We start from the raw sequence: 27953 nt of genomic DNA on the forward strand, positions 1-27953 counted from the left end.
CATGTCCAGTCCCAAATAATATAAATGTCCATGCTTTTGTGCTTGTTTTTAATCTAAGCCATAGTATGAGGAAAAAGGCAGTGGCATTATTGGTTACCGAGTAGGCAAGGCTTTAGAAGACTGAATATAGTACGAGTCACAGCAACTACTTTAAAGGGACACTCCACTTTTCATGTTTGGCGGTACCACTTTTAGCATAGCTTAGCATAATCCACTGAATCTGATTAGACCATTTAGCATTGCGCTCAAAAATAACCAATGTGTTTCGATATTTTTCCTATTTAAAACTTGACTCTTCTGTAGTTACATCGTGTACTAAGGCCGACGGAAAATTTAAAGTTGCGATTTTCTGGGCCGATATACTCTCATTCTGGCGTAATAATCAAGAACTTTGCTGCCGTAACATGGCTGCAGCTACGCCTGAAAATAGTCCCCTGCTATTGAAAGTAACCAAGGGGACTATTTTCAGGCACTGCGCAACATCACTACGCCTGCCGCGGCCTTGTTACAGCAGCAAAGTCCTTGATTATTACACCAGAATGAGAGTATAATTTCTAACCATATCTGCCTAGAAAATCTGAACTTTTAATTTTCTGTCGGTCTTAGTACACAATGTAACTACAGAAGAGTGAAGTTTTAAAAAATATCGAAAATCTTTGGATATTTTTGAGCGTGATGCTAATGGTCTAATCAGATTCAGTGGATTATGCTAAGCTATGCTAAAAATGGTACCGCCAGACCACGAGATCGGCTGAATGGATTCCAAAATGGTAAGAATCAAATGTTTAACTCTAGGGGAGCTGGAAAATGAGCATATTTTCAAAAAAAGTGGAGTGTTCCTTTAACGCTACTTTTATGATATAGCTTGTCACACATGGTCATTATGAACCATCATCTTTCAATCATATTTCATTTACGTTTCAGTGAAAAAAAATACAGCAAAAAGGTTTGGGAATATGATGGACATAAATCTGACAGAAATATGTCAATATTCCAACATTTAATCTGAAGAAAAAATTCTTGAAATTCTTCAATTCATAATGTTTTTTTAAGTGTACTCCATGTGGTTAACAAATAAAATTAATCATTCAATAATAATAAAAAATTACAAAAATACATTTTATTGCATTTGGAGACCGATTCACCTAAAATTAAATGAAAAAGCAATAATGGGTTAAACCATGCAGCGTTGGGTCCATATCGCTGGAAAAACAGTTAATTACTATAAATTAATTAAATGTATTGTTGGTTTTTTCTTCTATGTCAGGAAGTGAGGAAGAACATGTTCTGTTAGTTGTCAGTTTTTTATGTATTGTGCACATACATAAATATAATATTTTGACGTGTCTTTTGCATTTTGTTAAGGTATTTAAAATTATTTGACATAATATTAACACTTAATGACATTTAAATGACCGTTTAATGTAATGTTAACCCATAAAGCTAGGTCGTTTCTTACGTTTAATAATTATTCTGCTATATCATGTTTATGACAAATTTATGACAAGTTATGATGTATTGGTTTATGTCAAGCTGTCATAAAGACAATTCAAACAATGTCATCTTTGCATTAAAAATGACATAACTGAACAAATGAAACATTGTCATAAACGTGCATAAAATCTCCTTCGTGTTCATGACACGTGTCATGTCAGTCTTATGAACAAGCCTTCAAGTAAAGTGTTACCACATTTTGCCTTTACAAGAAGGAATAGTTGTTTTAAATATGTTTGAAAACAACATTTGCTATAATATTTAAATCCATATAAAATCTTGAGAATATGGGGCTGTAGACTTGATTGAGAGGGCGACAGGATTTGATTCGATTACGATGTTCGCAAAGCTTTATGGGAGTGGGCTGATGCTGCTTGGATCTATTTCCGTGATTCCTGTTTCCATGGTAACAGCGACTTCTCTCATTGATGGATCTCAGTAAGATTGGGGGTTAAGAAATGTGAGAAACTAACTTAAAACTAAGCCGTCAGTACGGTGATTAGAAATGCATGATTTACCGAAATAATACTCGCAGACCTCCAAAGAACATATTGTATCTTTTTCACAAGAAGTTCTCAAACATAGGAGAGTGCAAACAATCATTTATTACACATTATATCAAAACTAACACAGACACACACGCATACACAAAGGAGAAGTACTGATATGCATCATTTTAATAAAATAAAAAAACAGGAAAGCAAAGTAATGGTGGGTTTAACCTCCAACAAGAATGTATACAAGCATCAATAAAGCTTTTCTTTTACAGGGTCTCATGTCACAGGTCTTAAAATTTCCTGAATAAACCCTTACAGTTCATTAAGTTTCCCAATTAGGTGGTAAATCCAGCAAATGTTTCATGACTTTCGAGTGCAGCTGCTGTTTTGAATGAATATGGTTTCTGTCTAATCTCCTGTGTATTTGCTTTTGTATCGTCCCCCAACCACAATGACACAAGAGGTTTGTCCAGTGTCATAAAAATAGCTGTTCTGGAACGCCTTCTGCGTCTCTGTAATCTCTTCATTCACAGATTTCATTCATTTCAAATGTCATACCCCATTTAAAATGTCCCTGTCCTTCAATGACACGGGCTACTTAATCCAAACAAATACAACATGTTTATTTTGGCTGTGCTTGAACAAAACATACTTTACACGTGTGCGATTGGAAGCGTCTGTCAGTAAAGCTTAACGTCTGGGAGTATTTGTGCTTCCCGCGACCCTCGGCTTTATTCGCTCTGACAGGAGGGAATCGTGTAAAGTTGTGGCTGTCGCTCCGAAAAGCTTACAGAGAAAACTGGAGAGGGAGGGAATTTTCACGCATTTGCAACAGGAAAACGCACACACAAACATGAGAGATGACAAAATAAACCAACTGTGAAGTGAATCGCACACAGTGACGTACGGAGAGATATTCAAGAAATGTGTATGTCCAGGTCCTGAGGGCTGAGTTAACACCGTAACTTCCCGGGCTCTTCTGTTCTTAAGGCCGCTGCGTGTGATATTGTCCATTTTTCCTTCTTTATCCCCACACAGACTTCTCTGTATGGGAGTATTGCAGTTGGACGGCTTCTCCGCTCTTCTTGTTGCCCTAGAAACAGGAACACGGATTTGAAAACGCAGCTGAAATGAGAACAAATCACTGAACGCCGGCGCGACAAATGTACACAAACAGAGCGCAGAATCGCCCTCCTCGGCAAGGTCAGCTCGCTTTGAAAAGCCTGCCCCGCGAAGGCCAAGGACTGTCCGCGGACACTGCGCGTTACCAAGGCAACCCGCATCCAACTCATACAGAGAGTTGTTGTTAAACAGAAAGACAAATGACCTGCAATAGCCTCTGTACGGCCGCGATGATAAATTGTCCGTGCTATTCACACATAAGCGTACCTAGTCCTACCTGGTTTTCATTGAAATGCAAAACCGGTTTCAAAAGATGTTCTTGTAGCTCAGTGGGTAAGCAATGCAAAGGTCATTGGTTCGATTCCTAAGGAACACACATAGGAAAAAAAAAAAGGTAGGCTATATGTGAAGTTGCTTTGGATAAAAGCACCTGCCATTGTGAAAAGTAGGCAGCAGTATTATGATGATATCTTAAATATTTAGTTTTTAAAAATTACTCAAATATGGACAACCCAACCATTGGGTTCAATTAAAGGATTAGTCCATTTTTAAAAAAAAAAACAGATAATTTACTCACAACCATGTCATCCAAAATGATGATGTCTTTCTTTGTTCAGTCGAGAAGAAATTATGTTTTTTCAGGAAAACATTACAGGATTTTTCACATTTTAATGGACTTTAATGGACCCCAACACTTAACAGTTTTAATGCAGTTTAAAATTGCAGTTTTAAAGGACTCTAAATGATCCCAAACAAGACATAAGGGTCTTATCTAGTCATTTTTGACAAGAAAAATTAAAAATATGCACTTTTAAACCACAACTTCTCTTCTTAGTCCGCCAGCGCGACCTCACGTAATTGCGTAATGACGTCAAGAGGTCACGTGTTACATATATGAAACGCACATTTGCAGACCATTTTAAACAATAAACTGACACAAAGATATTAATTTGTATCATTTGACATACAACAACGTCGGGACGGTCCCCTTTCTCCACACTTGTAAACACTGGGGCGTAGTTTCGCATTCATCATCCGTGACCTCTTGACGTGATGACGTATAACGTATCGTCATGCTGGCGCGTCACACGACCAGAGGAAGACGAGAAGTTGTGGTTTAAAAGTGCATATTTTTATTTTTATTACCAAAAATGACAATTGTTTCGCTAGATAAGACCCCTTTGCCTCGTTAGGGATCGTTTAGAGTCCTTTGAAACTGCAATTTTAAACTGCATTAAAATTGTTAAGTGTTGGGGTCCATTGGGGTCCATTGGAATGAGAAAAGTCCTGCAATGTTTTCTTCAAAAAAACATAATTTCTTCTCAACTGAACAAAGAAAGACATCAACATTTTGGTTGACATGGTGGTGAGTAAATTATCTGGATTTAATTTTTTTTTAAATGGACTAATCCTTTAATCCTTTAATTAATAATAAATTTCCATATTTGACGAAACCACCCCAGCACTGGTAAGTTCATACACAGCAGCTGGTTTAACCGTATTTTTCCCAACCCAGCATTTTTTGTAAAGTCTCACATCATGTGTATCTTTCTCAGATACGGCTTTGGAGACTGCACTGCGTCACAGACTTCCCCCATAACACACATCTGACACCAGCATACTGCATGAGATCTGAACGCGTTCCCACGGGAGGTCGTGTGGCTCTCTTTGGAGTGAACGTTTGAGATTTTAAGTGACAGTGGAAGAGAGTCGTGCTCGAAGAAAACTACTTTTAAACTCTTCTAATTGGCTGTGAACGCATGGTGACACGTCACACCTGTCTATACAAATCATCTGTCTTTAAATTTGCTTGAGTTAAACATCAAGGTATATACACACACACCCCCCTAGACTGTCAGCAAACCCCTGACTGCGGTCGCTCGAAGCACGGGTGAAAGAGAGAGCAAACATTTTTAAAAGTACAGGATGAGGTTGAATCAAGGTCATTTCACGAATTCAAGCACTTCCAAGAATGACCAACGGAGTAATAAAACAGAAACTGGTCATGTACAAGTCAACAATGTACCCAAACAATTTTTTTATGCGTTTTTGAAAAGTTTTGCATTCAGGATCCACGAAAACGACTAAAATGCTCTATCATGCATGCCAGGCTATACATTGGCAATGTTACACTATGTCTGACCATTTTATACGCAAACGCATGACATTCACATTTATATAGTTTACATGGGATGATTGTTTTTAAAAACAATGCCGCCCACAACAACACTTATGTAAATGAATAGCCAAAATCTATAAAAAGTTTGGAGTTTTTGTAGTTGAAAATGGTCATATAAACATCCTCTAGAAGAGGGGTTCTCAAATTGGGTCTGGGGACCCCTGGTGGTCCTCAATGCTTAGCCAGGGGGTCCGTGAAATAATTTGTTATAAATTATATAATTGTATTGTATTATAAAAAAAGGGATATACAGTATACATAAGGGGACCGTATAAGAACCATGTCAGTCTTGCTACTTTTAATTTTATGAAAGCTTTAAGATAATTAAAAAAGTTTAACTGTTGAGTCCAAATGTAATTTAAACAAAACAACCCTCTAAAAAACACATAAGTTGAATTAACAATTCAGGAGAGAATGTGTTTTTGTTTCTCACTATGAAACAAATGTAAAAATATGCTTTAAGGCAAGAATACGCTTAGTAACTTTCGAATTTAAAGAGGCTCCTTGGAAACTTCTCTCCTTTTTAGGGGTCCCTGACTGCAAAAAGTTTGAGAAACTAAGTGTTGATGCTTCTAACTTGCCTACATTTTAAAAAGTATTTCAGCAGTTTTTTCAGTAATAAGTACACATCTGTGCAATGCAGCAATGGGTTATTTAAGTAGGAGATATAGGCAGCCGGTTGTTATCGCAAAAATAAGCCCCGACAGTGTGATCAGGACCTGACACAAAGCAAATAAAATAAAATACATTTAATTTGCTCATTTTTAACAAATACAGACCTTCCACAGAAAACCTGTTTACTTTCGGTTTAAGACAAGACATTCAAATGTTACACACTATTTGGTTTAATCATTTGTAAATATGTGTGTATGTTATTAAAAGTAAAAATTTACCTGTCTACCTGTCAAAATGATGTGCAGCATCCGGGTTACTCTATGTCAGTGCTTCTCAATTATTTTCTGTCACGCCCCCCCTAGGAAGAAGTAAACATTTCGCGCCCCCCAACTCTCAGCCGCAACTGTAAATAGTACAATTTGTCTATAAAATGACACATCTGCAAAACACTGTATCCTTATTAAAATTAAAGAAAACACAAAAATAGAAATATCGATCAACTTACAACAAAGAATAACTTTACTAAAATTGTTTTTTAGTCTGTAACAAAAAAGTCTTAAAATGCATCAATTTGCCTGAAAAAAACAATCCTTATTTAAAGTATAATATTTTTTGACCACTTGATACTGAAAAATTTAATTAAATATAGGCCTAATCAATAAATAATAATAAAAACTCAAGCGGCTTATCAGCGTGATTGGGGTGTAATGTCTTTAAGTGACAGTGCAAAAAAATCACTTCCTGAAAAAGTATTTTCCCCGGGGTCTTGCGCCCCCCCCCCCCTGGTGTCGCCTTGAGCCCCCCCTGGGGGTCCCGCCCCACTATTTGAGAAGCACTGCTCTATGTTATTAATTTTTAAAAGGAATAACAAACATGCAAATGTCGCGACTGGCCAATCAGAATCAAGCATTCCAACGAGCTGTGTAATAAGTTTTAACAAAAACCCTTTGCTGTGCTTTGACTCACCTTGGTGGCAATAGCCTTTAGCTTGTCCATAAGAGTAAACTTTTTGGCAAAAACCACTTCATCATCTTCATTCTCCTCTCCCTCTCCTTCCATAATGGCACAGCTGTCTGCCGTTGGTAACTCTCCCTCCTTATTGGCTGACATCACAAGCTTTGAATATTTAAACTCCAGCCTATTAGAGCCCAGAAACATGATGCTTATTAGCATAAACCGGATCACACATGTAATACACCAATCAGGCATAACATTATCACCACCTCCTATTGTGTTGGTCCCCCTATTTGCTGCCAAAACAGCCCTGACCCGTCAAGGCAGGGACTTACACATACTGCTGGATTAACCATTACAGAAATGTTGGTACTGTTAGAGCAGCTGTGGCACAAACTTTACATTGGGTGTAATCAATACGTCTGTGATGGACAGCTGTCATACTTTTTGTTCTTCTTCCAGAAGTAGCAGGTCAAGGAGACGAGCAAAACGGCACATAACGCTCCAAGTCCAGCTCCCACCTTTATCCAAAAGTCTATTGATTCGCACGGAGATGTTTTCTTCAGGGGTAGAGCCAGTCCTCCAGTACATAGACGAGGTTCACTCCACACATACACCGTGTCCTTTGGATCACAGCACACATCATTACACACACTGTGTGTTTTTTAAACATTAGGAGAGCATCAATAAAAGTAATGCAGTACCTGCACTCCTCCCTTGCATGCTCCTTCAATGGTGTGATAATCCGCATCAGTGCAGCGTGGACATGCACCGGAGCTTTCCCATAGAAAGTAGAACGTGCAGCCGTCACACGTACCTGCTGGACATTTACTGACGAAGAAAAAAAAAGACATGTAGTACATTCTCAAAAAAAACAAAAGGTAAACAAGCTGTCACTGGGGCAGCAGTGCCCTTTTAAAAAGTAAACCTTTGTACTCAAAAGTGCACAATGGTACCAAACATATACACTCACCTAAAGGATCACTAGGAACACCTGTTCAGTTTCTCTTTAATGCTATTATCTAATCAACCAATCGCATGGCAGTTGCTTTAATGCATTTAGGGGTGTGGTCCTGGTCAAGACAATCTCCTGAACTTTTCCCATCCTCATCCAAACTGAATGTCAGAATGGGAAAGAAAGGTGTATTAAGCAATTTTGAGCGTGGCATGGTTGTTGGTGCCAGACGGGCCGATCTGAGTATTTCACAATCTGCTCAGTTACTGGGATTTTCCCCCACAACCATTTCTAGGGTTTACAATGAATGGTGTGAAAAGAGAAAAACATCCAGATGCGGCAGCCTGTGGGCGAAAATGCCTTGTTGATGGTAGAGGTCAGAGGAGAATGGGCCGACTGATTCAAGCTGACAGAAGAGCAACTTTGACTGAAATAACCACTCGTTACAACCGAGGTATGCAGCAAAGCATTTGTGAAGCCACAACATGCACAACCTTGAGGCGGATGGGCTACAACCGTACCACTTATCTCCACTACAAATAGGAAAAAGAGGCTACAATTTGCAGGAGCTCACCCGAATTGGACAGTTGAAGACTGAGAAAATGTTGCCTGGTCTGATGAGTCTCGATTTCTGTTGAGACATTCAGATGGTGGACTTAGAATTTGGCGTTTACAGAACAAGAACATGGATCCATCATGCCTTCTTACCACTGTGCAGGCTGGTGGTGGTGTAATGGTGTGGGGGATGTTTTCTTGGCACACTTTAGGCCCCTTAGTGCCAAATGGGCATTGTTTGAATGCCACAGTCTACCTGAGCATTGTTTCTGATTATGTCCATCCCTTTATGACCACCATGTACCCATCCTCCGATGGCTACTTCAAGCAGGATAATGCACCATGTCACAAAGCTGGAATAATTTCAAATTGGTGTCTTGAACATGACAATGACTAAAATGGCCCCCACAGTCACCAGATCTCAACCCAATAGAGCATCTTTTGGATGTGGTGGAATGGGAGCTTCGTGCCCTGGATGTGCATCCCACAAATCTCCATCAACTGCAAGATGCTATCCTATCAATATGGGCCAACATTATTAAAGAATGCTATCAGCATCTTGTTGAATCAATGCCACGTAGAATTAAGGCAGTTCTGAAGGCGAAAGGGGGTCAAACACAGTATTAGTATGGTGTTCCTAATAATCCTTTAGGTGAGTGTACATAAATGGTACATATTAGGACCTTTTTAAATGGCACTGTCTCAGTGACAGCTTCAGTACCTTTTCTTCTAAGAGTGTACTACACATAATCAGTTAGACCTGTGTTTCTCAACTGTACATTACATTACATTTATGCACTTTGGCAGTGCATTCAAAATATACATTTTTGTGGGTATGCGTGTTTCTGTATTGAACCCATGACCTTTGTATTGCTAATGGCGATTTTCATTGCATAGCACCCCACGGTTTAGGTCGGGTCAGGTCGGGTCAGCTCACCTTTCTTTGGCTTTGTTAGCTTTTCCATCGAGTTTAGTAACACTTCAGAGTTGGAGGGATTTAGGCGTGCCGTTATATTTGCGCTGTCTACTGCTGTGACATCATACAAGTGAGAGCGCCGTTGTACATTCCCATATTTATTTATTTATCAGTCTGCCACAAAATTAAAATTGACCACCACAAATAGATGTTTGCACATCACATTTATAACTACCTCTGTCTCACATGACAGTTTCTGTACAAATACCCGTGGCGTCAGTCGACGAGAGCCTCATTTAAGTTGCATATATGCGCACATGCGCGTCGCGAATGTAAATAGTAAATACAGCTCGGTTAAGCTTGGAACCCCAACGAGGTGGTACTAAAAAATTTATCAGGTACTACATACTGCACCCAGTGGAAAAGCCCCCAAAAGTAAGCTGACCCGACTCAAACCGTGTGGTACAATGCAATGGAAAAGCACCATAACACAATCCGCTACCAACTAAGTTGCAGGAGAAACTCTAAGGGTGGTAAGATGATTAAAAAAAGTGACGGCTGAAAATTTTGATATTTTTTAGTGTTTGGTTATTTTTGTGATCTTTCCAGGTATGCCAAGCTTTGAAATATGTGACCCTGGACCACAAAACCAGTCATAAGTTGCACGGGTATATTTGTAGCAATAGCAAACAATACATTGTATGGGTCAATATTAAAGATTTTTCATTTATGCCAAAAATCCTTAGGATATTAAGTAAAGATCACGGTCCATTAAGATATTTTCTCAATTTTCTTACCGTAGATATACAATACTTTATTATTGTAAGTGGATGCAGTTGCTAGACTTCATTTGGACAAATTTCAAGATTTTTTTCACACTCTCAGGTTCTCAAATAGTTGTCAAATGTTGTCCTATAAACAAACCATACATCAATGGAAAGCTTATTTATTTAACCTTCAGATTATATTGACCCTTAAAATGGACCTTATGACTCATTTTTTATTTGCTAATTTATTATTTACACAGTGTTTTTATTAACTGTTGGGTTTGCATTTAATGCATTTTTATATGAAAGAATATACATACAAAATAATGTCAAATAGCTCCCAGGAAAATTCCCTATAAAAACTCTGCAGTCCTTTTATGTTTAGACAAAAATATATTACTGTAATAAAGATCACGAAGAATGAACACACAGAAACACACAAATACATTTGTTGTTTCACCATCACTGTAGGGACTTTCTATTGACTCTTAGTGTTTTTATAATCACTTAATGGTTGTGTTTTTAATTAAATGCCTATGTTTTTAAAGGCATTTGTGCTGTGGGGATAGCGCAGAAATCTTTATGTGGGTCAAATCACAAATGAAAAATTAAATGAAGTGTATGAAAAAACAAAAACTACTTCAATGGCCCGTCCATTGACGTAATCTAAAGAGACATAGGAGATGCCCTGTGCTAAATTTAGACCGCATTAATGACAGCGTGTTTGTTTATGCGTGCGTTTGTGTACCTCGGCACAGATATCTCTCCTCTCGCTGTTTTCTCTGGGTTACAGCGCAATGAAACAACCGCGTTTCTGCCTCTCGGACATGAGGTCGTAACCTGCGTGGAACTTCAGAAATAAAAGACGCCAATAAAGATATAACTGAGAACAAACACATGTTATTATCAAACCCGTGAAACTAAAGCCCCATCATCCGTCTGTGAAAGAGGACACGGGAGGCACTTTGGGCTGATGACAAAATCTTTCTGCCAGTACCGGTAGAAGAAGTGGACATCTGAGACTGTCCTGGATGAGGATGGGAAAAGTTCTGGTCTGGCGGTTATACCATTAAGTGATTTTTCAACTGTGGCTCCTGTGGCACAAACACAGACACAGAGAGATGAACATCATATTTATTATTACAAATGATCACTGCCTTATGTTTGGCAGTTATTATGTGACAATGTGAACTAACATTGATGATAAACATGGTTATCTTTTCTGAATGTAAAATGATTATAAAGGCAATAGAAATGAATAACAACCTCTATTATATTTGATCAAAGGCAAGAGCTTACAGTATGTCTGAGTAATAAGATGATATGATCTTTTAATGAAACGCATCCACATCATTTTCTGGATTGTATAAACACATCCAAGCTTTTATGTAAATACTGCCTTTAATCTCTGTTCAGATATATTTTTGCAGCTAATGTGATTAATTTCATATTTGCTTTTACTGAAAATTCCCTTTAAATGTAAATTTATTCACTTACTTAGCAGAGACTTATCCAAAGCAATTTAGAAATGAATGGAGCATTTAACATCTTGCCTTAAGAGCCAACCATAAGCGCAATACACAGCTATGTTTAACAAGTCGAAATACTGAAGCTTGAAAAATACTAAAGGACACTCTATTTACTAAGTATTTACTCTAGTAAACTGTTTTATATAACATATTACTACAGTATACTGTATTATGCAATAGTATATGATTGTTATTAAACTATAGTATGATATAATTACAAAAGTATATTATAGTGTTGTGTAGTATTTACTCTAGTAAACTGTAGTATATTTGTATAATGTAGTATACTATTATAATTATACTCTAGTCTGATATAATTACAATACTGTGTTAGAGTGTTCTGTAGTATTATTTAACTAAACAGATAACATGTAGCAAATACTGTAGTAAGCATTTATATTTACTATTGTAAAGTTCAAAGACATTATAATATCTAAGATTTGTATTATGCGTGCAAAATATAGTGCATACATATAACAAAATGTAATAAAAACTAATTTCATATTATGGTTTTCACTATTCACAGTGGTCTTGTCATAAACATTAGAAAATAAATCTCATTATGTTCTCATAGGTGATATTGTATACTTACAGTACTGTATTGATCTTTTGAATTTATATTCTGCTAAAACGCTCCACACTGTGGGCGCGATCACATACCCGGCGCAATGCATCGCAATGCGCGACGCAAGTGTCTTTTGCTAGTTTCAACCCGGCGCAATAGAGACAGAGCGCAGTTATGCAAATTTGAAAACCACGCCCACCGGGGGGAATTCAATCCAACCGTCTCCATTGACTTTGTATTGCGAGAAGCCGCCTCCTTGTCATTTCTGGCTTATAACAAAAAACTGAATAATGCCTAAAAGCTGCTGTGTGACAATATGTACAGCTAACAAGCCAAAGAACACAGAAATACGTTTTTATAAGCTGTCGGGCCTAAAACCCAGCCTTTAAGGAGAATAAAGTGGATCGCCGATTACGTTTACCCCTAGTGGACGCAGTTCTACTAATAGAAGTACTATGAAAAGTTGCCTGTATCCATTTTTGTGTCTTTAAACGCTTGTTTTTTGGGGTCGACAGCTAATAAAAACTTATTTACAGATTAAACTTAAAAACAGAATAATACCTAAAAGCTGCTGTGTGACAACAAGGTGTACATCTAACATGCAAAAAAATAAATAAATACGTTTTATAAGCTTTCGACTTCAAAAAACGAGCGTTTAGACACAGAAATGGAAACAGGCAACTTTTCATAGTACTCCTATTAGTAAAACTGCGTCCAATAGGGGGAAACGTAGTCGGCGATCCACTTTATTCTCCTTAAAGACTGGGTTTTAGGCCTGACAGCTTATAAAAACTTATTTCTGGGTTCTTTGGCTTGTTAGCTGTACATATTGTCCCAAAGTAGCTTTTAGGCATTATTCAGTTTTTGTTATAAGCCAGAAATATCAAGGAGGCGGCCTTTTGCAATACAAAGTCAATGGAGACTGTTGGATTGCTTTCCCCCCCGGTGGGCATGGTTTTCAGGTTGTGACGCGCTGCGCTCTGTCTCTATTATCATTTTCACGTTTAGCGCCACGTTGTTTAAATAGCAAATGCATTTGCCCCCAATTTTCGGCCCATGGCCGTTTTGGTCCAAAAACTAAGTGTGTTCAGCCGTATTTTGGCACATTGCTATTTGAGGCAACTAAAATAGACTACACCATTGACCAACTAAAACATTGGTTAAAAGGGACGACATTGGTTTATTGCATGTTACGCCCAAAAAACACCAATTACTCATTACGAAAATAGGAACAACCCTTTTAGACTGTGTGCTTGGCGCATAAACCATTTTACTGTAAGTCATTAAATTAGCAAGAAGTGGATTTGGACATGCCCGTTTAGACTTTTTGACAATGCGCTTAGATCATTAAAATAGGGCCCAAAGAATGCATTTACTTTACATTCATTAAAAGTTTCATTGAGATTTGATTTCTATTAGCCAATAAAATTCAATTATTTAGTGAGAGATTCTGTAAAACAATCTCCAGCTTTCCTTCAGATCTAAAATGATGTTTCTCTTACCCTGAAATGTGTCCGCCAAGCTAATAGACTGAGAAGAAAGGGCTGTTCTTAAGCCCCGCCCATCAGAAGGTATAATTGTTGATTGACAGATAAAGGCCTCCACTGAGCTGCCCACGTGATCGCCTTCAGATTCGTCATTGGGCAGATTTGTAACATTATCTCTGCATGCCGCTGCCTTGTGACCCTTATAAAGAATTAAAAAAAAAAAATAAAGAAACATTCAAAGCAGGTGTGTTCAGGTGTGTGTGTGTGTGTGTGTGTGTGTGTGTGTGTGTGTGTGTGTGTAATACCTCTGCTCCACACAAGCTGACATTGAAGAGGTGGTAATACTTTGTGCCTTTGGCAGTAAAGCTCGGTCCACTCATAATGGACCCTGCGGTGGCCAGAGCACTAAAATCAAACTGAAGAGTCCGATTCGGTTGGATGTGTGTGAACAAACAGTCGCTAAAACACACACTGTGCTCCTGCAATAAAAACAATCAATAAAGACCTTTTATTTTTACATGAATATTGGATTCTGCTTGGTCGCCTGTAACGTGTAGTCATAACGTCAGGGTGATGATAACCTGATCAAGGTTAATTAAAAAAAACTGACTATACATTATCCCTGACTTATCAGACCACTGTGATTAAGAAAGGAAATGGTACAATCTTTTAGTTACTAGCAATTATCTTAAACCACTGGCCATGTGTCTCGCATCCCCCAATACAGATTTTAACAGGGATGAACTCAATCCATGTAGTAAAGGTCATCCGTCAATACACTTATATTCATCATACAAACACATAAACTGCAATTACACAACCTTGTTGCTTTTGCTGCCCGGCCCACATGGTTGGCAGGCGTCTTTGCCATAGATGTGATGTCCAGACAGGACAGTATTTGGAGGACACTCTTGGCACTGGTTGGTCTCTTTATCAATGTAATGTCCAGCAGGGCACGGCACACACGAAGAGCCGGTCCGTTGAGACTGCAGGGCACACGCCCGGCACCCTGACGCCACCCCGTCTACGGCATTAGTGACCGATATGGAGTAAATCTTTACCATATCGTTTGCATACTGACGCACCTGGTGGACAATTAAATTTCATCTACATTTTATAGCAGACTAGTAGTTGAGAATGTAACACAATGTCTTAATATGTAATACGCATGTGCATAACATTGCAATGTACACAAAAACGATAGCACTTTGAAACTCATTCAATTTTCAGGTCCCTCAATATGTTGTTGTGTAAATATACTGCAGAGGGCATAAAAAGTTTTCAGTTTTTAGTAAAAAAAAAACATAATATTGTGTAAACACCCCCTTAGAATACATCTAAACATACTTTCAATCTGCGTGTGCATGCGTGCACTCACATCATTTGCTTGGCTCGTGCGTTGGAAAGCCCATGTGTAGGCAACAGTTGAGTTTTCGGTCATGATGTGCATGTAGCTCTGTTTCATTTGACTCCCTTCCCATGATTCAACTACGTTTGTGCTCCTTCTGTTCATATCCTGCAACGTCAACAAAACCAACAACCTTTCACGTTAAGACGCAGATCTGCCCACGTTAAGACACAAATAACTGCTCACTTTCTGTCAATCAAAGCAGAAAAACAGCATGCAGCTGTTGGAAAACAACACGTACATAAACTCAAAATAAATAGCAACCACCAACACACATAACATTGTGACACGCATATGGTACGTAAACATGCTCACATATATGCAAGTCAACTCACCATCATGAAGTAAAACTCGCAGTCGGCCGAGCAGGTGGTTTCAAACTCGAAAGTAATTCGGCCGTACTCGCTGCCAGTCGCCCTTTGTACTGACAGCGGCAACCTGACACAACAAATCATATAGCTATACTACAGAGACTTACAGCACAGAGCAATACACTACAGAATTAAAGGGACACTCCACTTTTTTTGAAAATATGCTCATTTTCCAGCTCCCCTAGAGTTAAACATTCAATTTTTACCATTCAGCTGTTCTCCGGGTCTGGCGCTAGCACTTTTAGCATAGCTTAGCATAATTCATTGAATCTGATTAGACCATTAGCATCGCACAAAAAAATAACCAAAGAGTTTCGATATATTCTCCTATTTAAAACTTGACTCTTCTGTAGTTACATCTTGTACTAAGACAGACGGAAAATTAAAAGAAGTGATTTTCTAGACAGATATGACTATGAACTAAACTCTCATTATGGCATAATAATCAAGGACTTTGCTGCCGTAACATGGCTGCAGGACGCACAATGATCTTACGCAGTGGCCGAAAATAGTCCCCTGCCATTGAAAGTTACTAAGGGGACTATTTTCGGCTGCTGCGTAACATCCTTGCGTCTCCTGCAGGAGGACATGCAACAACTAAAAAGATTCAAAGTTATCAATGTTACCTTATTTGAAATTACATTGCGGATCTGTATCTTCCCATATACACACAAAGTATTATTGCATTAAAGAGGGATATATGTGCTTTTTGGAGCTTTAAAATGTTGACCCCCTCTTAAGATAACACAAAATTTGTAAGAAAATAATTTTCTATTGTTTATTGTATTGTATATTTGTAATTATAGTGATGTATGTATATATCATGCACTGTCTTGCAACTATGCAACAAAAAAATCACAATGTGTTCTCAATGTGAACTGCACTGAAGCAAACGCAGCATGTACGACAGCACAGGGCTTTTTTTAAACACAGTCAATGAACACAATGTACTGTGGGTAGCACTTGAATACATAACAGTGTGCTTATGAGATGAAGATGGCCAAGTGCTTAGACTCACTTGAATCCAGGTACTCTGAGGGTTAAGATGAGATAATCATTATCTGAACGACCTGTTCCAGAATGAATGTGATCACCTGCTACCTCCCAACCTAACACGCACGCACACACACACACACACACAGCACAGTATTGTACAAGCATAAATGCAATAGAGAAAATACCACAGTGATACTTTGGAAACAATACATTTGGAGAATGTAGAAATGCTAAGCATAAAAAATGTTGTTCCCCCTAAATCTCACATATCAGTGAATAGAAGCACAACAGCGACATCTACCAACCAAAACAGACATTACAACACTGACACCATGCAGTCCTTGTGTAATCTCACCATTCAAGCCATCGCAATTGCTGTTGGCCACGTTGAAGCAGGATGTCTTCATGTTGGCAGGCAGAATGTTCCACCACTTATATTCATAGCCAAGCACAGGTTCTGTGCCAGACGGGCAAGGCTGGCATGCTACGGGTACCACACAATCCATATATTATTTAAAATCACATTCGTATTGAAAAATAAAGAAGTAAACAAAATGACCTTTAACTCCATCCGAATAGGTTCCAGGTTGGCATGGAGAACAGGTAGCCGTGTCGTTGTTATAGAAACCAGGATTACAGGGAGGACATGGCTCGACTTGACCAGTAGATGGCAGTTTTACTGCACCACGAGCCTTTTCCAAACAAATCTGAGGCTCGATCCATTTATAAATGACATGCGTCTGAGATAAAAAGAAAATATTGAAAGAACAAAATCGTAAAAAAAAAATCTGATCAATTTGTGAAATCCAGGCTTACAGTAAGTCTTATAATCTAATGATGACATTAGAAGAATCAAAGTTTGTTTTCACATTGACTGATTATTAATTATTAAAGATATCAAGGTTATATTTTTACAAAATAACGTTTTACATTGTGTAGGATGATTTTATGTAGAAAACAGTAATAACAATAAAATGTCTTTTTGTCAAAGTGTGGGGTAGATTTACAATCCCTAACCAACCTGATGAATCTTTTCACTGAAACAATTTTACAAAGACGCTGTAAAAAAAATTCTAAGAGTCTTGTGATTTTGTTGTATGCATGGTTTCAAGTAGTTCTCATCCTTATCCTAAATTTGAAAGAGGTAAGTGTGCATCATGCTTTCCGATGATGTCTTGATTTCTGCATAAAATGTTGCAGGTTTTTGAATACAAACTTATTCCACTGTGCTCAAAATGAACATTGTTGAAACGGATAAGAGGGATGGAAATCTTCTGTAGCCACAGCATGTTATAACTTTGAACATTTCGGTAAAAGTATTAAGTTACCTTGCTCTCCTTATCACAGGTGCTGTAGGTCTGAATGTAGTCTTTCTCTGAGCATGGTGGTCTGCGTCTGCATACTGTCGAACCTTCAGCTGTTTCCAGACAGTAGAGAGACATAACAAATATTACCATAAAAATGCATTTTATGAAGATTATCACCATCATCAATATACATCAATAAACACACAGTCATTAAAATAATATAATGCAAGTAGTGGAACGTGAGCATGAGGATGGAGACAAATTGATCTGAAGTCACACAGACAACATCAATAAAATAAAATAAAAATGTATAATTTTTCTGTAAAGATTTATGCATGTATGCTTGCATTACATAACATCCAGTGATTAAAACAGTGCATTTGGAGTATACATTTATCAATCCACGCATTACCTAGAAATCAGTACAGTATAGTACTCATTCCTTATATTTTTCCACAATTTATTTTTATTTATAAGTTTATGAGGGCACATGAATAATGAATAAAAATTATGATCCACACAAATAAATTGTTTATAATTAACACTACAATATTTCATTAAAAAAATAAGAATAGTCAATCTGGCTGGTCCCAGACCTCCTATAAGCATTGAAATTTGAAGGGTCCCTTGGTTTTTATTAAAATTAAAATACTACATAAATTTAAAATGATCATGCTGCGCTGCCACAAAGCGAAACTGTCCATTATTTGTCCCAATTTCGCAATAAAGCAATCCAAGAGATTTCTGTCTGAAATAAATGTAAACTCTCAAGTGCGCCTCACACAGATTGACAGATTGTTAGATTAAGGATTTCTCAACCTATTATTTCATACACCTTTGAGGGGTAAGAAATGGTTAGGGTTTGAGTTAAGGGTCATTTGGGGTTTCTTTGATTAAAACATTATTACAGATCCAACAAAACATGTTGATCCAGGATCACATCTTACTTTGCAAAATCACAGCGACCCTTTAATGACGATGATGCTTAAGGGGGTCGCGCAGCTCAGCTAATCGCCGCGCCTTCTAAAAAAAGGCGCCTGTCCGCGCCGCCCAGCTACGACTCAGGAAGTTGCTCAAATCCCTGTCGCGCCACTTACATAGTTTAAAACTAAATAACATCATATTTGTCCCAAATCATTAACGATTAACATTGGCTTCTAATATATATTTTGCATTTTGAAGTAGATGCTATCTGACTAGCTCGCGCTATTTAATGTGCACTTCCGTTGTATGATACCTTCGAGTTGTCCTAGACGCGACGTGGCGCAGCGCAGCACTGCGAGTCCAGTGTGAGACCCCCTTTAGGCTAGAGGACCCCGATAATCTTTGACATCATTCGAAAACTGGTTTTGATTTCATGGGGACTTTAAACATACACCTTCATATTTAAAGATTGTTCACAGAATCATTTGTCAAGTGCATATAAAGCACCATCCTCTAGTTATTGAGCTATTAAAGAAATATATCATGCTTGTAAATATGCCAAAATCACACATATATTTACTCACAGGCGTAATGTGTTTTGGTATTGCAAGGTGTACAGGAGCTGGCTCCTCGGCTGGAATAAGTGTCCCTGGGACAGGACTCACAAGAGGAGGAGCCCGGTGCGCGACTAAAAGTACCAGGCTTACAAGGGAAGCACGCTGATGTGTACGCAACACCTGAGAAAAATAAAGAAGCCTGTGGAAGTCTCTCAATGTCAACGAGTGATTTTCAGACAAGACAACGTATTCATAAAACATTGTCACCTTCAAGCCGTATGTCCTTCAGGAGCACAGGTTTGACTGCTTTAGCCCCCAGACCGACTCTTGTAGTCCTCCAGTAGAGGATATTAGTGCCAGAATTCAGATTAACCTGATCATAGCATGAGGATTATACAGCAATTATACATTTTATGAGCAGTGATAAATGTGTTGTTAAAAGAATACAGAATTAAAAAACAAGCATTTAAAGAGTGAATATATGTGTGTTCACTTACAGTATGTGTCCCCCACTCTCCGTGATTGGTCAATTTGATCCATTTTTTATTTGAATCCTGGTCCATCTCTTGACACTGGTCATTCTGAATCTGTCCCAAATATCATTCAATTATTAAAGAAAGCCTTCTTGACAAATTAAGATACTGATGCATTTTGTGCAGCGCTAAATGATCTGCTCATTTCAAACTTACATAGAACTCAAAGAAGATGCTGTTGTCCACATATTGGTATTCAAAGGTCACCGAGCCAGGTTTCTTTAAATGCACAGTGTAGATCAGAGACACGGTACACTCATCCCTGTGGGACTCCAGATATGACCCCTGTGCAACCCACTTTGCGCTAAATCAACACAAACATATTAAAGAGGACACATCCTGGCGACTTCCGTTTTAAGTTGCATAACAGGATAAAAATAAAAAATCCTACTCTTATGTAAAAAGCCTTGAGAGGCAATTTTTTATTTTTAGTATTTTTTTATATTGTACACTGCAAAAATGATTTTCAAGAAAACATTTTCTTAGTATTTTTGTGTTGTTTTTAGTAAAAAATATAAAAAAAATCTTAAATTAAGATGCTTGTTGTTGAAGAGCAAAACGACCCAAGAAAATAAGTCTAGTTTTTAGACCAAAAATAAGTGATTTTGGGCATAAAACAGGCAAGAGATCTGCCAATGTGGTAGGCAAATTTTTCTTGAATTTTTCTTGAATTTAGTGTTTAAGAAACATATTCAAGATTTTTTTGCTTACCCCATTGGCAGATTTTTTTGCTTGTTTAATCCACAAATTCACTTAAATTTGATATTTTTGGTCTAAAAACTTGACTTATTTTCTTGGGTCGTTTTGCTCATCAAGAAAAAGCATCTTAATTTAAGAATTTTTAGATATTTTTACTTTAAACAAGACAAAAATACTAAGAATTTTTTTGTGCTGGTTTGACAAATTATCTGTCAAATGTAAATGTAGCTGTTTAAAAAAACAAACAAATACAAACTCACTATTATACAAATGCTACGTCTGACCACACCTCCCCATGATGTCACTCACCTGCTGCAGGTGGATGCATTCTGCCCAGTGGGTGAGTTATCAGGGTTTGTTGCCAGACTGCTGAATCCAGGAGGGATTTCGTCCCACTCATCGAAGCGTAGGCCACTGCCCAATGAGTATGTACCAGCAGCACAGGGTGTGCACTCCTGAGCAGACATTTCTAGAAATTCCCCTGCCTCGCATGAGAATGCTGATTGGAAGGGAGGGACATAATGAGCTATAGCCAATCAATGACAGAGTTCACATTGACAAATATATTTAAGTTCTGTCCCAAATGAGGCTCTATACTGAAAATATGCACTATTAATCATTAAATGGAAAACTTATGATGGATTCACACCAAACGCGGTAGAGGGGGCAAAAACGTGCTATTCGCACGTAGTTGGACGCTTGAACATTTTGAGTTTACTCGCTTTATTAACGTGAAATTCTAGTCATTCGAGACATTCAAGCGGAAATTCGCGTCATGGGAGAGGCTTCTGCGACGCCACTCGCTTCCTGTAATCACGTCACTACTAGAACAAGCTCCTGATTGGTTAACGCGGCACGATTTTCCGCCAAAGTTCAGATTTTTCAACTGCGTTTCCCGCAGCAACGCTCATTGAGGCTGATTCACATCTACCACCCCAAGCTAAATGCCTCATTTGCGCGTGAGACCTCCAGACGCACGTTAATGCATCATTACATTGACTTAAAGGAATAGTCTACTCATTTTCAATATTAAAATATGTTATTACCTTAACTAAGAACTGTTGATACATACCTCTATCATCTGTGTGCGTGCACGTAAGCGCTGGAGCACGCTGCGACGCTTCGATAGCATTTAGCTTAGCCCCATTCATTCAATGGTACCATTTAGAGATAAAGTTAGAAGTGACCAAACACATCAACGTTTTTCCTATTTAAGACGAGTAGTTATACGAGCAAGTTTGGTGGTACAAAATAAAACGTAGCGCTTTTCTAAGCAGATTTAAAAGAGGAACTATATTTTATGGCGTAATAGCACTTATGGGAGTATTTCGACTCGGCGCAGTAACACCCTCCCTCTCCCATTATGAGAGTGAGAAGGGGAGCGGACTTTTCAGGCAGGTCAAATTACTCCCAAAAGTGCTATTACGCCATAAAATATAGTTCCTCTTTTAAATCCGCTTAGAAAAGCGCTACGTTTTGTTTTGTACCACCAGACTTGCTCGTATAACTACTCGTCTTAAATAGGAAAAACGTTGATGTGTTTGGTCACTTCTAACTTTATCTCTAAATGGTACAATTGAATGAATGGGGCTAAGCTAAATGCTATCGAAGCGTCGCAGCGCGCTCCAGCGCTTACGTGCACGCACACAGATGACAGAGGGATGTATCAACAATTCTTAGTTAAGGTAATAACATATTTTAATATTGAAAATGAGTAGACTATTCCTTTAACATTGAAATCACTCGCACTTGACACCTCTACCGCAGCTGGTGTGAACGCAGCATTACAGTTCTTAAAGGGATAGTAATCAAGCAAATATAGGAATATAGGAAATATGAGCACCCTTGACTTCCATAGTAGGAAAGAAAAATATTATGGAAGTCAATACTATGTGCTAAAAAACAGTTTGGTTACCAACATTGCTCAAAATAACTTTGCGTTCAGCAGAACAAAGAAATGTATACAGGTTTGTAACAACTTGAGGGTGAGTAAACAATGACAAAATTTTCATTTTTTGGTAACTATCACTTATAAGAAGCATAAGAAGTTTCCCACATGAGGGAAATGATGTCAAACGCATAACACAAATGTTTGTACATTTTATTTTTTATGTCAGTCTTATTTGCGTTTTACACAGTACGCAGCAGCCGCTAGTGTCTGGTGAATTTTCAATAGGAGACATGCGGAAAGTGGCAAAACAAGAGCGTTACAGAGGTAAACCTATACATGGCCCCGGTCATCCTCTCCTTAATACAGTGCAGTCGCCCTGTCCCATGTGCAGAAAAACACTCCAAAGCATGATCCTACCACCCCCATGCTTCACAGTAGGGATGGTGTCCTTGGGATGGTACATATCATTTTTCTTCCTCCAAACACGTTTAGTGGAATTATGACCAAAAAGTTCTATTTTGGTCTCATCTAACCACATGTCTTTCTCTCATGACTCCTCTAGATCATCCAAATGGTCATTGGCAAACTTAAGACGGGCCTGGACATGTGCTGGTTTAAGCAGGGGAACCTTCCGTGCCATGCATGATTTCAAACCATGACGTCTTACCAAGTGTATAACCAACTGTAACCGGTGGTCCCAGCTCTTTTCAGGTCATTGACCAGCTCCTCCAATGTAGTTCTGAGCTGATTTCTCACCTTTCTTAGGATCATTGAGACCCCACGAGGTGAGATCTTGCGTGGAGCCCCAGTCTGAGGGAGATTGACAGTCATGTTTAGCTTCTTCCATTTTCTAATGATTGCTCCAACAGTGGACCTTTTTTCACCAAGCTGCTTGGCAATTTCCCCGTAGCCCTTTTCAGCCTTGTGGACGTGTACAATTTTGTCTCTAGTGGCGGCTCCTCTTTGGTCTTGGCCATGTTAGTAGTTGGATTCTTCCTGATTGTATGGGGTGGACAGGTGTCTTTATGCAGCTAACGATTTCAAACTGGTGCATCTAATTTAGGATAATAAATGGAGTGGATGTGGACATACTAAAGGCAGACTAACAGGTCTTTGAGGGTCAGAATTATAGCTGATAGACAGGTGTTCAAATACTTATTTGCAGCTGTATCATACAAAAAAAATAGTTAAAAAAATCATACATTGTGATTTCTGGATTTTTTTTAGATTACGTCTCTCACAGTGGACATGCACCTACGATGACAATTTCAGACACCTCCAGTATTTCTAGGTGGGAGAACTTGCAAAATAGCAGGGTGTTCAAATACTTATTTTCCTCGCTGTATATACATTTATGTGTGTGCATTTATCTATATAAAGTTATTATACACAGTTCACACATATATGGGTAATTCTCACGAAACCATTGAAACACCACGGCACTAATGATTTTAGCTTTAAAATGTGTAATATAGTAACATTAAAAAGCATCAAAATTAACACAATACTGTGTTCTACCTTGCACAATGTGTGATTTCAACATAAGAATTTATAATTGGAAATTTTATCTCATTTTCTGCTGAAATTCTCATTACCACAATGTGTCCGGCTGTGTTTGGACATGCGTTATGTTGTAATTTAATCAACTTAACACAAAAATATTAAGAAAAAAAATAAATGGATGTTTTGCTAGACTACTTTAGATGACAGAAAAAATATTTAGTGAATATTCATGTATAATGATAATGAAGAAAAATTAGGAAAATGATGTGTCCATGCCTGATGTTCTCATCCTCCGCAACACTTTTTGAGAACAGTTTAAGCACACATACAGAATTTTAATAAAGTTTGATTTTGAGTGACCAAGCACATGGACCAGTTACTTCAAGATGGCTACCAGGTAAGATCATTTCTTTACAGTTAATTTGAAATATTGTCTTGTCAGAATGCTTACACGACATTTTGATTATCATTACCGCAACAGATGCTTATTAAATGTTAATTTAATTAATAGAAGCATAATACGTTGATTTTAAATGCATGTGCAGAATCTCCAAATTATGTTCTTTCAGGTTTGTCATGTCATTTTGAAAGTATGTCAGTGTTGATGTTTTCTGACTGTTGCGGTAATGAGATTTTTTCGGACTAATTTTTTAAATTATGTTACAAAAAGTGTTAAATGATATGTAAAAGTTTTTAAATTAATGTTCCCATTTACTCCAGACTTTGTTTTTCAATGTCTGGTGGGAAAAAAGTAAATTTAAGCAATTTTTACATTTTCATGCTTGACATTTTTAAAACCAAGTTTTTGTGAGAATCACCCATATATGATGTAAACAAAAACTTTTATTCTGCTATAGATTAATCACGATTAATTATTATGCATTCCTATCTCAGATATTTGGGGTCTCTACTGCAGGGGACTATGGATATATTCTGTCCAAGAGGAAATTCCTCTGTGCTGATAAGGGGTGACAAAAATGTTGTTCAGAAGCAAATGCTTTTGTGACACAATTAGGAAAAGAACTTTACATTCACGCCAAAATCCACACTCCATTTCCACATAAACATTATGTGAACCTACTGCAGTCTGTGCCCTGCACAGGGTCTGGTAATCCTGTACACTGATTGGGCTTTAAAGGAATTGCCACCCTCCATCTAGATCCTGTGCTGTCACATTCTGTGTACTGAAAGTAGTAGTCAGTCTGCAAAATAAAAACACAACAGTCTAAAATAAACAGGAAGCATATGGTGATTGAGTTCTGTAAAGTTTGACTGTAAGACAGCAAAGCATGTGATTTTTATGATTTCCAGTTATTGTACCAATTTAATGATGTACCATCTTGATGTAAAAACAAAGGACACACGAAGGCTACATTTACATCACAACAATTGCATTTTTGAAAGATTTTACATTTACACAGCAACGCGTTTTTGTAGTTTACACGGAGACGCCAAGGCCGTTGTTTTCAAAAACTTCCCCGATGAAACCCATCTTCAAAAGTTTGCACTTTCAGGACCCCAAAATTGAGCCAAAATCAAAAAACTGTCCTGCTTTCAGTTTAAAACACTGTGTAAATGGTCCATAATAAGTGAATGACTCATGGTCCATCCTGAGACTGCACTTGTACGTGTTTTTGCATGTCATTTCCTTGTTGCGTTAGTCGAAAGAAACACCCCATCATTCTTTTGATGCAGTGTGAGACACCGTCCGCAAAGCTTTAGATAGTCTCGCAGAGACTTACTGACCATCATCATGAAGTCTGATCTGCTTATTTTGTTCTAGAATTACCCACTTAGACAAAAAGAGATCAATGTAAAACCATCGACCACAGCTTAGATGTCAATAAAGAAGTACAGTAGAAAGATCTGGTCTGCTTATTGTCCAATACGCATCAGAGTAACAGACCCTGGCTGTCCTATTCCAAGAAAAAACAATGGGATTCATGTGCGTCCATGCAGCCTATATACACAAAACCTCAGATTTCAATGTTTCAGCCTTGAAAATGTTCCTCATTGATTTTTGTGATCATATCGACTGATGCACTAAATCATTTATTTAATAAAACCACATTCTTGTGCCGTCCTCCAGCACTTATTGAGTGAGTGGGAAGGAAAGGAACCGCCATCAGGAGGAAACTGATAATGAATCCCAGAATGCCATGCAGGGTTAACATACGGCAGGGCAAAGAGCTGGCTCTCAAAACAGGAACAAGACTTTGACAGTAACTCCCGCTTTAAGACATTACACAAGATACAATACAAAGCACTAGTGTTAACCCGACCAGACTGATTTCTAGAATTTAAACAGTGTACTACCATTGATACGACTGAGCAGAAAATATTACCGTAATGGAAATAAATAAGCAATCAATAATGACATAATTGTTTAAGAGCACATTATTACAATGAATCTCAATTGAAGTCAAGAGAATCAATGCATCAAAAACATAATGTTTTTTTTTCACAATTAAAGGGACAGTTCACCCAAAAACTTTGTCATTATTTATTCACCCTCATGTTGGTCTCCTAATGTCTTTCTTTGTTCTTCACAACACCAATGCAATTTTTTAAAGTGTTGTTTGGGGTTTTCTGTGTGCTATGGGAGTGAATGGTGCCCATCTCTACAGGCTTAAACAGGACCAAAAAGACTCCTCGACTACACGTCATAAATTTTAAGTGAAAACAAAAAAAACACAGAAATACATTGGGGGTTCAAATGACATGAGGATGAGTAAATAATGAGAACGTTTTTGCTTTTGGGTACTGTCCCTTTAAAACTGCACTGTCAAAAAGACTGCACTGTCAAACTGGATTACAAAACATACATAGATTTGAAATAAGTTGTTGCTTGATGTGTCTGTGTTTCTGTGCTATTAGTGAGCACACAAAAGGCCATGAGGTGCTCGGCTCTCAGAGAAAGCTTTTTCGGGGAGACTATATTTAGCATCCTATCACCAGGCTCTTGAGATGGGCACACAGACTATCACTAAAACAGTGCTTGACACCTTATTCAGCTATTAAAATAACACTTGAGATAAACACCTCATTGATAGTTATTTTGTGTAAAATCATGTGTAAAATAATTTCAGCAGAAACTGAGTAAGACATGTTTCAAAGTGGATACCATCCCAAAATGCAATCTGACACCAATCAATATACCCAAAGAAAAAGCATATCAGTGACTTAATCAATAGGCAAGCTGCCCAGTCAAAAACATCAGAATCCTAGTAAGTAAAATTTAACATTGTTGAGGGTTGAAATATGATAATATTTAATATACCTGTATATGACAATTTTTGTGTTTTGTTTGTTTATTAACATATCAAGGTTAAATTGTGTTATGCAATAACTAATATAGGCCTACATGTATGTAAAACAATTTAAAAATCCTATAGTGAAGAGCATTAAAATCCATTAAGAATTAAGGTGGGTTTAGTTACCTTGGGGAGCAATTTTGGTGGCACTGTTGCGCATTAATTTTTATGTGTAAGGCTTTCTTAAGAAATCATTTTTTCAGCTGGGCCCTGAAGTAAAGACAAGAGCTCATCAACAAGCCTACAAATAACTCATAGCATGTCGTTAAAGTGCGTTTAGGGGTTCTCCAAAAAGTTACTGATGCACCTGCTGTATTAATTTAATACAAGGGGGTACCCAACGTGAGAAACACTTTCCGCACGTGTCACTTGGCTACTTTGTTTGGTCCTTAAAGTAAATAGTACACTTACGCTAACACCCATCACATAGACGCGCATTAACTTGCGCATCAAAAACAATAACGCAAATGTACGCAAAAACTCCGGCACTGGTTTCTCTCACCTCTTTACACTGACGGACACGACTTGCAGCCACGGAGGATGGGCTGAGGAATAAAACGCAACAAATCCACGCAGTAAAACTCAACACATAATCCCTTCGGTGGCTGACAACGGGTTTCTTCTCACGATCCATCGCCTGCTGAACTGAATAACCGATCTGTCCCATTATTTCAGAGACGTCAACACACAACGTCATCTGACGGAGCCGACAGAAATGACGTCACACTTCTGTTACCCCAGTCACCTGGGCGCTTTTAAAGTGATGCGTAAAACGAGCATTGAACAAATAAATGTACTACCTTAAACAAAAGGAC

General features: G+C 38.0%; 1 protein-coding gene across 1 annotated transcript; it reads right to left on the bottom strand.

The window, feature by feature from the left end:
• Positions 1-2076: 2076 nt before the first annotated feature.
• elapor2a (endosome-lysosome associated apoptosis and autophagy regulator family member 2a) lies at positions 2077-27866 on the bottom strand. The gene is made up of 22 exons (XM_055174513.2): positions 27641-27866; positions 24906-25026; positions 20740-20929; positions 19888-20035; positions 19696-19785; positions 19466-19571; positions 19226-19378; positions 17739-17827; positions 16970-17150; positions 16766-16894; positions 16433-16523; positions 15379-15481; positions 15014-15151; positions 14457-14720; positions 13941-14114; positions 13651-13834; positions 11052-11148; positions 10803-10904; positions 7566-7692; positions 7306-7484; positions 6874-7045; positions 2077-3084 (listed from the first exon to the last, which is right to left on the bottom strand). The coding sequence occupies exons 1-22, from the start codon at positions 27833-27835 to the stop codon at positions 3016-3018; spliced, it is 3102 nt and encodes a 1033-aa protein (XP_055030488.2). The 5' UTR covers positions 27836-27866; the 3' UTR covers positions 2077-3015.
• Between the last annotated feature and the right edge of the window lie 87 nt (positions 27867-27953).

Source organism: Misgurnus anguillicaudatus, chromosome 15 (assembly GCF_027580225.2).
Source record: "Misgurnus anguillicaudatus chromosome 15, ASM2758022v2, whole genome shotgun sequence".
In the NCBI taxonomy this organism is placed as follows: Eukaryota; Metazoa; Chordata; class Actinopteri; order Cypriniformes; family Cobitidae; genus Misgurnus; species Misgurnus anguillicaudatus.

What these genes read in the sequence shown, in the direction of transcription:
- elapor2a (XM_055174513.2), bottom strand. Translation starts at nt 27,835, where the DNA reads ATGACGTTGTGTGTTGACGTCTCTGAAATAATGGGACAGATCGGTTAT. An exon ending in GCGAGTTTTACTTCATGATG is followed by an intron (nt 15,152 to 15,378) that starts GTGAGTTGACTT and finishes TTGACGTTGCAG; the next exon opens with GATATGAACAGAAGGAGCAC. An exon ending in CGGGCAGCAAAAGCAACAAG is followed by an intron (nt 14,115 to 14,456) that starts GTTGTGTAATTG and finishes TTTTTATTGCAG; the next exon opens with GAGCACAGTGTGTGTTTTAG.